Genomic DNA, 13,642 nt, shown 5'->3' with positions numbered 1-13,642 from the left:
TTTTTTTTCTTTCTTTCAGGGCTGCGCTGCGAGAAGCAGCTGTTCCGTCTGCCGTACCGTCCTCTCAGTCAGAGGATGCTTGAGGAGCCCTTCTGGTTAGGGCTGATCACCGTCTCAGCTGTGCTTTTGCTCATATTGCTAGTCTACTGCATTAAACGCAAGTTCGCCGACAAGATTGAGAAGTTTCTGGCCGAAGAGATTGAACGCAGCAAAAACAGTTGAGTAGCATGTTCACAACATTATTTTGCTACGTTTATCCGCTTATTGCAATGGGAACGTCTTCTTTCTCTTTTTTTCACGTCGAAAATATTTCGCGATTTATAATGCAGCAAGGAAGAAAGTAATTGATCATTCTTCATAGACTGGTGTAGTGTATATTCGACGCGTGCAATGTGATGTATTTAGTTTGGTGATGCCGCTAGCCAAAATAGTTAAAGCTGTCGCCGACATGGTGTACAATGACCGTATTCAAAGCCTGCCATTAAGCTCAACGTCCCGGAAGGTCAAACTCTCTTAATAGTCAGGCCAATGACGAAGGGCTTACTCGGGTGCAATGTGGCTGTTCGCAGATCCGTCGCCGCCCGCGACACGTTACAGCCTGAGTTCCACCCAGCCGAGCCTGACGCCCGCTAGTCTGAGCCCGCAGCCATGTCAGCGGTCACTGCTGAGCCGCATTCGGCGGCACAGTATCCGAAGTGCGCAGGGCGGTTCCAGCCCGTCCGACAAGGAGCAGGGGGCCTGCACGTTCAGCTTCGATGAGCTCCTCAAGCGATCGTCGCAGTCCTCCGGCTCTAAGAAGCAGTCAGCCAATTCCAGCGACAGCGACAACCCGATGCCTGGTACCAGCGGTCCGGGCCCGGCTCCTAAGGAGAAGGAGTCCGAGACCTCGCGAATCCTAGCCTCGCTGGTCACTTCGTCGAAATCGCCGGGAAAACGGAGGATGAGTCTAGATGAGTTTATCAAGCTCAGCGAGCGCAAGATACAGAGCATCAAGCGCGAGGAGACCCCTGGGGACATATCGGACGTGTCAGTTGCCAGCGAGGGCAGCATGGAGACTAGTTTTATCCAGAGGACCGCAGAATTTCACTCCATCCGGGAGCAGTCGCAGGAGCAAAATTCTTCTTCGGACAGCATAAGCGCGGGGCCTAAGACCAGTGAGGTGCAGGTCGAGGTGACGCCGATACCCGAGTCTCCTTCGCGATGCTCCACTGGGGCTGAAACCTTGTGTCGCCAGGACGCCGTGGCCAGTGGTGGCTCACGCTCACCGTCGCCGCGCTCTTTTGTCGAGCAGCAGTCGTCCTCGCTGGAAGAGAAGGCCAAGGAGACGCCGAGTGCGACGACGGCAACAGAGACGGCGATGGTGGCGGAAACGCTGGCAACTCCCAAGGCAGAGCCCGGCTCGCCTAAAGCTGCCGGAGGGGACCCAAAGGGTGCTTTCTTGGACCTGCTTCAAAAAACAATGATGGCCGCCTCACCGGCCGCGTTTCCCAAGTCCCCAACGAAGCAGCAGCAACAACAGCAGCAGCAGCAACAGCAGGACCCAACGCAGGTGTCTATGCTGAGCCTACCGAAGGTGGGCAGCGGCTGCAAGCAGAAGGCCACGGATCTGAGCGTCCCGAGGAAATATTCCGTCGACCTGCCGATGCCCAAGATCCTGATCACAGCCAACATGAGCTCCTGCGAGTCCGAGGAAGCGCCGAGCCCACCCAGAACTCCGAACCCATCCTGCAAGACCATGAACTACCTGAGTCCGCTCACCATCATGTGCTCCTCAGCGGACCGCACCATATCGGAGTCGAACCTCAGCACGTCCGGGTACTCTTCGCTCTCCAGCCCGGGACTGTCCAGGTGCAACTCGAGCAGTCCCATCGCTGACGAGCTGGAGAACCCCGCGCACCAGGGCCGGCGCGCCAGCGTCTCCCCCAAGAGCGGCCATTCGCTATCGCCCAACTACCTGTCGTGCGGTACCAAGGCGTTTCAGTTTCCGGTAGCCCAGGCCTATCCATACCTCGAGGCACACCGGCCGACGTCTCCACTGCTGCAGAAGCGGAGGTCGTCCATAGGGGGAGCCCTGTGCCCTGCGACGCCGTCCCTCAAGGACCGCGTGACGCTCAAGGGCAAGTACCGCGCCACGCGGCACAACTACCAGACCACCAGCACAGAGGACTCTGTCGATGATGAGGGCATAGGCATCGACATCGCGGAAATTAGGATGAGCAAGTCATGCATCCGGGGCGGAGGCTCCGTGGACATCATCCTCGACACGGGAAAGTTCGACGTCCCCGAGCGAGACGTGTCCAGGGCCACGTCCCCGTTCGCCAAGAGCATCAGCTTCGAGAGCCCGCGCTGCCGTAAGGCGGACAAGCACCGCAAGGGAGAGAAGCACCGCCGTCCCACACCGGGAAGCTCGCCCGGCATCACGCCCAGCTCCGAGTCGCTGCCCAACGAGCTGCTGGTGGCAGAGGCCAAGCTGTCGCGCAACCCGTCCAAGAGCAGCATGGCTGCTGCCGTGGCGGCCCACTCCACCTCCGACTCGGACGACGGCGAGCAGCGACCGCGGCGGCCCTGCAAGAGCCCCCGGGCCAGCAGCGCGCGGAGTCCCGTGGATGGCCGAGCCGCATCGCCCCTCTTTGTCTGCCAGCGCTCCTCGTCCTCGGACTCGCTTCCGTCCACCAACGAGGATCATATGGGCACCGATTGCTCGTCCACCGATTGCAGCGCCGACCGCGGCGGCCACCCCTTCTCCGAGCTGGCTATCGTCATCGACTCGTCGCACTGCGCGCCTGGTCAGACCATCGAGCTGATTCCGTGCCTGCCCCGCCTGCGCGTGCACCCGCCGCCTCAGCGTCGGGAGGAGGCCACAAACACTCAGCCGCCATCGGCGCTGCCGTCGCTGCGGCTCATCTCGCCCGAGGGCAGCACCAGCAGGAGCCTGGACGAAACCGCGGAACCACGCTCGCCCAGGCCTCCCAGGAGGTAAGCAGTGTCTTTCGCCACGACGATGCGGCTTTACAGTTCTATGCAACCTGTCCACGTGTCTCAGCTTTATTGGTCATTGAATTTTTTGCAGGCGGAAACCTCGTTGATAAAGATCAACCTTTTACATGCACGCCAACATCTCATTAGATAGTTCGTGTGCGCGCCTGTCTGAAACACCAAAAAAGTTGCAGTTTCGCCTGAAAGGCCAAAGCATAGATAGTGAAAGCAATATATTAAACTACACCACGTAAATTGGCTGCATAAATTGCAGTAAACATTCGATTACTAATTCAATTGAAAAGCACGGGGTCAAGCGCTCGTAGGCAAACATGAACATATATCAGTCGATGACCGCGAACACTCGTCATAACGCTGGTCTGTCGAAGAGTACGGGCAGTGGGGAGCAAACGCTTCGAGCGCCTCAGAAACTTGAGAATACACGACCTCTAACACAAAGCGAGCGGGAACTTAGCGCGCGTGAAGCCACCAGCCATCATCGGCTCACCCACTTGCGCCCGCCACATGTAACTCCAAGATACCGCGCGTGTCCTCTGTATGCACTCAGTCGCGCGGGGGGCCATGCGTAACGACGGTCGCAGTACGGGAGGAGACGCGCGCTCACCTGCTCCATCCCCTAGCATGCGTTTTATCACGTGACCTCCAGCAATAGATGCGCATAACGACGGTGCTCATCAGGCCATCATGTTTCTCTGTCGTTCTGTTACTGCGCTATACTGTTATACAAAGGACAAAAAACAGACTGACATACATTGCGCACGCGTGTCAGTGTCTCTTTTTTTTACCTTTGTATAACAGCATAGCGCAGTAAAGAGAGCGATGTCTTGCCGACTAGTTCCAGTCGAAACCTTATTGATGATACCGACTGGACTCGAGACCGTTCACCGAGTCAAAGATACTCGGACCGTTGCCACGCCCGATACTGGCTCGAAAAGCGATTCGTGCACTAGTGCAGTACTTGAAGTGCACCGGTTTAAGAGACCGTTTATAGTGTCCTTCTGTATGGTGTCCCTCCTACACGTACTCAGTGCTTACTCTCTCCCTTTCTTCCTCTTTCGATTCCCCTTTCCCCCACCCCTAGTGTAGGGTAGCAAACCGGATGCTGTTCTGGTTGACCTCCCTGCCTTTCCTATCCCTGATTTCTCTCTCTTATTGATAATCATGCTTCTCGATTCACCCTCGCACGCTTTTTCTCGTACTCACAGCATACGGCGCACGGGGCGCGATAGGATCTTATTGCGCTTGAACTTTACTCGTAACATCACGGCGACAGCGAAAATTTCCCTGTAGTGTCGCTATAATTGCTATGGCAATAAAACGAAGTATCTTTAAACTGGTCCTACTCCCAAGAATACACCACATAAATGTTAAGATCGACTTGACGGGGGGTTGTGTCTCAGGGGGGTTGTGATTTCGGCGCCCTTCATCTCACTACAGAGCTCCATAACACCTTTTGCAGAGCGGAAGTAAGTGAACTTTACCACTTATCTAAGTGTCGATGCCCTATTCAAGAGAGCTCCCCGTCGATCTGAACATCGTGTATGCGTGGCCAGGAGCGGCCACAAGATTGATTGAGCAGGAGAACTGCCAAGATATCCTTTTACTTCGCCCTTGGAGTCAGTGTGCTGTCAAGGTTGAGTGTCCATCAGTCGAAACGAAAATCTTTACGGCTGCCGCTAAAAGTAAAATTTTTAGCAGCAGCTGTAAAGATGTACATTAATTCCGGTGACGTGGACGCCTACGCGCGCTTTCCTATAGGTGACTGCATCATGCTCAGAAAAATTATTAGCTTTTACTAACGCTCGGATTAGGGGCCATCATAAGTATCTAGCACCGGCAGATGCGTTGTCTGGTCTTATGGATGCGTTTCAATTAGTTTGAAGTTTATTTCAGGCAAACAGAAAAAAGTCTGTCTCGCCCGAAAGGCGAAGCATTGATAGTGATAGCAAAGTAACTACTACAGTAACAACTACAGTAACTACAGACAACTACAGTAAGGTTTTTAGCTTTATGGACAGTATAAATTGCGTTAAACTTTCATTGCTAATTAAATGAACAAACATGGTGTCACGCGCGCACCGGCAAACACGAACAGATATCGACCGATGACTGCGGGCACTCGCTGTCACAACGCTGGCGTGATGAAGAGCGCCGGCAGCGGGGACCGAACGCTTCGTGCTGCCTCTCGCTTCACGCCGAGAAGCAGCGCGCATAAAGCTACCAGCTATGTCCCTTCGCCCTTAAGGTTTTTACCCACCACAGATTACCTCCAACATATGGCGCGCGGGGAGACGTGCGCCCTCCTCTGCGTGCTTGATCATGTGACCTCCAACATCGCGCCCGCCGGTAGAGGGCACGCATCAAGTCACCATCCTTCTCGGCTCACCCTTGCGTGCTTTTCATCGCACCCACATCATCCGCACGATCTTATGGCACTCGAACTTTATATGGAAGATCACGGCGACTGTGAAAGTTCACCTTGAGTGTCCATGAATTGGTATTGCAACAAAGTGTACAGGTGCCTAGTAGACCGGTGAAAAGGCAAGAAAGCCAGACAGAACGCCTGCCCCCCAAAATGACACAATGTTCAGCGTTATAATTCCATAAAAAGAGTTAATGGTACATGAAAAAGATCTTAGGTCTCCGTATTTGCACCATTTGGGGTGTTACCTTTTTTTTCAGAGTAAACCCATCAATGTTGCACGTAGTGCTAGATCCGACTGCAGCCTACAAAATCCTCCTCCTCCTTACCCATTCATATTTTACTTTCCAGATCTTCGCTGAGTCCTTCTGGAAATCAGAGCTCGTTTTCGGCCGGTGAAGGTAGCAATAGGATTCCAACGTCTCCAACACCAACTCATCACCAAATACTAAAGCGGCAAGAGGCGCTCGTGGAAGACGATGGCAGGTGAGTAGATTGAATATTATTTAGAATCGAATTAGCCTAATCTAGCACCAATTTTAAAACTTCATGAGCGAGACAAGATAAAAAAAAAGTCGGTGGGTCCCACGCATGTATGAGAATTGGTTATAAGCGAAGCTCTCTTTGTTGTTTACTGAAATGTCCTCACTTTCATTTTCACTTCTAGTATATAGCCAACAAACCTTGCTCAGTGCACGCACTGGTACCATTTTGTTTAGTAAACTTCTTTTTCCACACTCGGCTGCTTCTGTTACCATCTTCTCTTGCTTCTGATATAATAAAAGATGCGGGTGCCTATAAGTGGCGCCGGCTACTCCTTGACGCTTGTCGCGGCAATGGGCCAATGGCGCAACAGAAGGTCTCCGGACTTATGTGTGTGGACAACATAGTGCTACTAGAAGACAATGCTATAGATTTACAGACAAGTGCGAATACCTGTCGCAATGCAGCGACAAATCTAGGCCTTAACTTTAGCACAAAGAAATCGGGAATTATGATCTTTAATGAAGAGACGAGTAATTACGCGGTGTGAATTCAACAGCAGGTCATACCCGTAGTCAAAATAAATACTTTGGGGTATACATAAAACGAAAGAAAGACTTACTCAAGCACCCACCAAGATAATTTGAAAACAAAGTGGAAGTGGAATGCAGCATAATGAAACATAAATCACTTTGGGGCAACAATAAATATGAGGCGTGGCCTGAAATTTAGGAAGAAATAATGGCGCCAGCGCTAACATTCGCAAATGCATTTGTGCGCTTAAAAGCGGATATCTTGTCGGGGTTGGAAGTTAACCAAATATCGGTAGGCCGGTTGGCTTTGGGAGCCCACGGCAAACTCACAAAGGAGGTAGTGTAGGGTGACGTGGGTTGGGCCTCCTTTGAAGCCTAAGAAGCGTAGAGCAAAATTAGTTTTAAATACTCGGGAAGATGGATCAAAATAGGTGGGCGGCTAAAGTGTACAAATATGTGTACCTGAAAAGCGTGGACACAGAATGGAGGAAGTGGTGAAGAAAGTTGAAAACCAAGTACAGGGAAACTGAAAGGGCTAATAGACAACCAGGAGTCATCAAAAAGAAAGTGAAAGAAGCAGAGACAGTGAATTGGATGCAACCAATGGAAACAAAAAAAAAAAACATGGAGATTTACAGGAATGAAAAAAGAGAAATTAGAAGAGAAAATCTCTACGATAACACGAATGGAAATGCCTTGATATTTAGGGCTGGAGCTACTTGCCTAACGGCAAAAACATACCGGAGCAAATATTCGCAACAGGATGAGGTATGTGTGTACTGCAGCGAAAAATCCGGAGACACTCGACACCTGCTAATGGAATGCGAAGGGATACAGCCAGTGAGACCCGTAGGTAACGTACACCTTCCAGAAGGGCTGGGATTTAAAGTGGACTGAAGCATCAACCAGGCAGCAGTCGAGACGAGCAAAAGGCGTTTAGAGTATTGGTGGAAATAAAGCAGGGAAGAAATTGATATGACTGGATCCGCCACAGGCATAAGTGGCGGTACAAGGTAGACATAGAAGTTTTGAGGGAGAGAAAAAAGATTAAAAAGATGTATACAAAAATGCTAGAATGAAAAGCTTGTATAGCATATCTGAGTAACTCAAACGGGCCAGGTGACTATTTGCCACCGCCCCGTTTCAGAGGGGGTGTCAATAAATCGTCATGATCATCACCATGATCGCTTGGCAAAAAAAAAATAAATCCGGATCGAATGCACATGTTAGAATCTATGTGAAGCGAAGCTGTAGTGAAGCGGTTAACTACATCTTGTACAAAACGGCGGGGCGTACAAGTGTGTTAACTTTCATCATATGCAGCATGCAACTTCATGCAATATTTATGTTTATCCACCACAAGGATCATAACTTTAATATATCATGCAGTGTTTGGTCTTAATGCACTACACCACTCACAAGCCATGCCGAAATGAAAGCGCCAAATCAGGCGGATGCCCTGTGTGAGACCTCTACGCAGCGATGCAACGAGGACGAAGGCGATGCATGACGCTTGTCGAGAGAAGAGTGGGAATGGCAGGTGCATGGCACAGAGAAGTACGACACCCATATCTAGATCCATTACGGATTCTATACTTCTTGTGTCACAGTGGCACGATACCGAATCGATAAATCAATGATAATCAAATAAATCAAGGAATTCACTAAATATATAATGCCTCATTCCATTAACAGGTCGGTGCGCGTTAGATATACCATCGAGCCGATATTATTTGTTCAAGTTTCATGTAGGAATGTATGTACTTATTTCGTTCCTTTTTTTTCCATTTTTGCAGAGGAGTGCTTTGTCGCACTGTTTTGTCGGTCAGCGTACAAGGGTTATATAAGCCCGTTCGTTGGTACAATCATTCGGTAACCTGCCTGTATATATGGGTGTATATATAGTCATATCATAAGTATAGCCAACAAACAATGAAAACAAGGACGGCATAGAGGAAATTACTTGAGAGTTCGAAGCTTAATTCAAGAAATTGTAAATAAAGGGAAACGAAAGTGGATGAAAAGAAAAAACAACTGGCCGCAAGTGGGATACAAACTCGCGTCTTCGCATTACGCGTGCGATTCTGTTTTCCACTTGAGCTGCCGCGGCGCTGTTTTCCTGTCCACGTCATTGAGTATTTTTTTACTGCTAGAGCTAACCTTGGAAGTATTAGCCAGCGCCACCACTCACAAGCCTTGGCGGCGGATATGGAACATGCTTTCTGCCGCAGGCGTCACGAGTACGTAAAATTTTTTGTCTAAAGGCAAGTGGTCAACCCACACATGCTACCTGAAGGCATCAATGTTGCCGGGTTTGAGACCCTCGTTATGTAATGAACGAGAAGAAACTTGATATGACAAATAAAAATTGGACCCCTCGGTTTCCTTTCTTCTCGTTCATCATTGTCTGTTGACAATGATATATATATATATATATATATATATATATATATATATATATATATCAAGATGTCCCGCAAAAAGCCGAATGATTCTGTTCACTTCTCGTCTTTATATATATCCACACTCGGCTGCTTTTGATGCCGACTTCTTCACGTCTCTGTAGCTGACTTCAATGCTGTGTTGCCCAGTTAGTATTAGTATAAGTATTAGTACGTCGAATTAGTATTTTAAATAGGAGAAAGCTCGGATTTAAAATACTAATGCTGCATGCCTGTACTTTATCGTGTGAGGCCGAATTTTGTCCAATAAACACAATTTGATTTTATTACTCCCGAGTTCGGCGAAAGGCCGTTTTATGCCTTCTAGAGGCGGCTATCTTCATTAATGGTTGCAGCACATGCTCCTTCGCGCCCACTTTTTCTTAGCTTTATATCAAGGGACGGTATACTCACCCCCCCCCCCCCCCCCCCCGCCGCCCCCAGCCACCACCATCACCACCGCCGTCATTCTTGTTAGTGTGGCTTGTGAAAGTTTGATCGGTTTCCTTTTCAGATGGTACCTCTCTAGACGCAGTGCCTGCTTAAACAGCGCTGCCACTTTTGGCTGAAGACACGCGCAAAGTGGAAAAGAACAGTAAAAGAATACCTTTCCTCCGCGGTGCTGGGTTCCAGCCATGTTTTCTGAGACGTGCGTTTCTTTTCTCTCTCGCGCATGGCAGCGATGAATCGGTCAGCGAGACCACGGTGCTCCTGCCGCGCAGCCCCAAGCAGCAGCCCGGTGGCGCCTCCCCGAGGAGCGGCGGCGACAGTGCCAGGGCGCGCACGCGGATGGGCTCGCCTTTTCCCTCATCCCTGGACTCGGCCGACGGTGGAACTCAAGGCGGGCGGGACGGTGACGCGACCGAGGACCTCTACGACTCCCCGGGGGACGTCGTCTGAGGAGCGCTAAGCGCTCTCGCGTGACGTGCGCGTTTTAGGCGCGCGTTTCAAGAGGCGCGGCTGCCTCGCTCTCGTGTTTCGAAGGGAGAGGCGTCTTAGGCGCTGGCGACCCACTGCCGAGACCTAGATAGTGTTCTCGAGTACGAAGCCGCAATAGTTAATGTCGTTCTTCAGCCCCGTGCTGTGCCGAGAGCCACTTTCGGTTGACTTATTCTGCTGTGCGAAAGGCTCCTTTCGAACTGCGGCAAGCGAGCAGCTGTGCGATGTCAGCTTCCCACATTTCACGTTTTCGGCGGCGGCGCGAAGCTCAGACACCGGTGTGAAAACGCACGCACACCTTTGGTGCCCCCACTCCCCCACCCCGCATCGTTTCCCATCACTCCCGTCCATTATAAAATCGACCATGCTTGCCCTCTGTTCTTTCGGAAATCCCTCAGGTGAGCTCCCTGACTGGTGCCTGCCGTCATGAGTATGGTCAGTAAAACAGGCTGCAGAGCAAATACTGGCCACACGAAGAGGTCTTGAAATGGCGCTGAAATTTAAGGAAGAAATAAACTGCAGCCACGACTCAGTGAGCTGTTCCCCTGCGATGGTCTGAATACCCGCGTGTCTACAGAAAGGGCTCGCTAACTAATCTCTTGCGTTGCTCAGCCACGTGTTGGCAGATCGCGATCTACGTTGGCGCGAAACAGTGTACAATGCGCTGCTCGCGGGTGTAGTCGCCACAGTGTAGTAGTAGTGATCTGCATAGTTTTGGTGGCCCATTATGCAGCCGACCGAGAGTACAACACTTTTGGGCTTGTGTGTGCGTGCGTGCCGGTCCTGTGTGCGACGGAGAGCACACGGACTCAACCAGCACCACTCCCTTAAGAGCGCAAGCAAGGCAGCCGCGCCGGCACTTTTCTCGACCGGGACGAAGCAGCGAATCGCCATACCTCGCGGAGGTGAACAGCTGCTCGGCCCTGAGTGTTTCAAATAGCTTTTGTTATTTTCAATTTTGTTGTTTCAGCGCTACGCCGCGGATACTGCGTGCGCCATGCGTTAGTCGTAGTGGCCAAATGGAGCTCATTTCCTGTCTGATGCTCGGAAGCACAGGTGTACAAGGTGTCATACTGCATCATATTCTTCTCTCAGAAAGCTCAGAGCTGCTGCTGCTGCTACTGCTGCTTTAGAGTGGAAGGAATGCACTTCATAATTTTTATATAAGGTCGTGTTCATTGTGCATACGCTATTGGAGGTATTCTATATGCAAGTACTGCGGCGAAAGTCGCTCACTTCGATAGAACTCTCTATGGGAAACAGAAACGAGGAGACGAAGTTGTTTTCTATGTTCGTGTCTGGTGCGGAGTCATTGTCATTGTTTAATTGACATGGTGCTGAACTGCTCGAGAATTTCCAGTTCTGTGATTGATAGCAATGTTTCCTGTTCTTTGGTTTAATCCACCACAGACGCATCCACATTGCCCTTGAAAAAAAAATATAACGCGAAAATCACCAGTCCCTTCGCAAGAAAACCGAAACTGTGCATTGAATCTTGTATGCTGCAGTACTGTTGACACCTCATTCACGTCGCTATAACTGTGACTGACGCTGCGTTAAAAAAAAGAAAAAAAATGAAGACGACTTTTTGTCTGGAGCAAGCAGTATTTATTTCTTGCGCTGAAAGACATTTCAGTACACTTTCTGGCCTTCGTGCGCCGTAGATCGTAGCTCCTGTAGCTTCCAGCGTGGCCAGCTTATAGAAACTACCAGTGATTCAGGGCTTGAAACCATGCGGTTTATAGATTCTTATTCTCAGAGTAGCATATGTCGAGTCACGCTCGGCCAACAGTGACCAATTCTGCGGATACGAGCTACTAATGGCACAAGCAGAGTGTTAGTAATAGTGTTCAACTTTCGCTGCCAACAAGAAGATAATAAATTCTAGCGTGGTGGCTTCAGCTATACTCAAAGTTTGTTTGTTCGTGCGTGCGTGCGTGCGTGTGTGCGTGTGTGCGTGTGTGCGTGTGTGCGTGTGTGCGTGTGTGTGTGTGTGTGTGTGTGTGTGTGTGTGTGTGTGTGTGTGTGTGTGTGTGTGTGTGTGTGTGTGTGTGTGTGTGTGTGTGTGTGTGTGTGTGTGTGTGCGTGCGTGCGTGCGTGTGGGATTTTTTTTAAGTTTTATCTCCTTCGTTCAAGATAAGGGCTAAATAGTGCAAAGTAACCCTTTCAACAAAATTAAGAGGCGTATCTATAAAGTATGTACAATTTGTCAGATAACTCCGCGTTGGCACTTGAATTGCAGGATTTCGTGCACGCTTATATTGTAGGCGTCACATCCGGAGCAATTGGATGCACTGCACCTATAAATTCGGTCTCCGATCCTTTTACTGAATAGGTTTTGTGTGTGTATACTGTGACTTGTCAAAGCTTCGCAATAAAATAAGGAAGTAATATACAGTAGGCGAACAAGACATGTCTCAAACTGGAGCCAACGTTTCGACAAGGAGAGAGACCCTTTGTCGAAACGTTGGCTGCAGCTTAAAGCATGTGCTCTTCGACTACTCTTTATTACCGTAACTTGGGTTCTCTGCAAACAGTTGTAGTGTAGAAGAAGCATATTGGGGGGGAGAAGGTGGTTCAGCAACTCCAAAGGGAGTGAGAACGTTCGTAGCTTAAAGCGAGGCGGTAGGCAATCTTTATTTATTTATGACCTACTGCGTGCGGTCCAAGAGAAAGTAAGTAGTTACGACCACCGCGGCCAAAAGACCGAAATTGGACCGCAGAAGGCCAGCGACGGCACGAGAGAGTTAATACGAGCACCGACGATAGCAATTGCAGTTAGCTTTCGGTAGCCTTTTCGAGAATTTTCATTAATTGTGCATTTATACCGCTCTTTGATGATGCGGCGCTGCACAAAATTTTGCCGCGTATGCCGGTTATCTTAATTATTGTGCTCATTATGGGGGAAAGAATTTAAGCTGCGGTTTGCAGAATTGTTTCAAGGGGTTCCACGTCCTAAAGCAGCACTGCAGTTATGAAGGACGTAATATTGGACGACTCTGGAATAATTTTGACCTCCTGGGTTTCTGTAATGGGCCACCTAAGCTGACGAGCGTTCTCGCATTCCGCGCCTCGCATGATGCGGCCACCATGAGTGCGAATCGAACCTGCGACCTTGTGCTAAGCAGTAGAGCGTATTAGCCACCGCGGATGGCAAATAAAATTAACAGGTCATAAGGAACGGAGAGCTATTCTGGTTATTTAGTTAGTGTTGTCATGGTTCGTAATTTTGTTTTTGTTTAATTATTGCAACGGACTTGATGTCTGGATACTCCTCGTACATTATGATATCTAACGTGTGATACCTTGTAACATTCATCAAGATATTAGACAGGGCCTTTTTTTTTTCCTGCTAATAGCATTACTTCGGGATACCTGCTTACCATTTGCTGTGACCGGAGCTCGGAACTCTATGATCACTACCGCCAAAGTAGCTGCCTAGTCGCTTTTCAATTTTGTTCGTTGCATGTAAAGTAGTTAGAATTTTTTTTTCTTGTTAGGTAGACGTGCTACCTCCACATTTGCCATGCTTATCGGAGCGTTCTCGACGTAGTGTCAACATTTCGATATCTGTATGCGCGAACAATTGCGCCTGTATAAGCTTTACCACACTAAGTAAGCAGCGCGGCGTGTTATCTCGCATAATTGCAGTTGCTAGATAAATACTAAAAACCGCGCATGCGCACACGCGTCTGTACTCACGCCATTGTTGTGTAGGTTTAGCTAGCTTATCTTTAAGCTCGTTGTTAATTTAATAAAATCATGAACCGCCCCATCGCGCACTTATTGCGTTATGCAAAAAAGCTACTTTCTTTTTGTGCTTGGTG

General features: G+C 49.6%; 1 protein-coding gene across 1 annotated transcript in view; it reads left to right on the top strand.

Moving 5' to 3' along the window:
* Nucleotides 1-11,762, top strand: part of LOC142559151 (uncharacterized) — a 282,617-nt gene extending 270,855 nt beyond the window's left edge. The window contains exons 19-22 of the mRNA XM_075670830.1: nucleotides 20-217; nucleotides 570-2,976; nucleotides 5,771-5,905; nucleotides 9,557-11,762. Of these exons, the coding sequence (XP_075526945.1) occupies nucleotides 20-217; nucleotides 570-2,976; nucleotides 5,771-5,905; nucleotides 9,557-9,776 (2,960 nt within the window). The 3' untranslated portion in view covers nucleotides 9,777-11,762. The remainder of the gene's footprint in view (nucleotides 1-19; nucleotides 218-569; nucleotides 2,977-5,770; nucleotides 5,906-9,556) is intronic.
* Nucleotides 11,763-13,642: the final 1,880 nt, after the last annotated feature.

This window comes from Dermacentor variabilis, chromosome 1 (genome assembly GCF_050947875.1).
Source record: "Dermacentor variabilis isolate Ectoservices chromosome 1, ASM5094787v1, whole genome shotgun sequence".
Lineage (NCBI taxonomy): Eukaryota > Metazoa > Arthropoda > Arachnida > Ixodida > Ixodidae > Dermacentor > Dermacentor variabilis.
The sequence above is the reverse complement of the archived record's forward strand: the minus strand, read 5'-3'. Positions and strand labels throughout refer to the sequence as shown.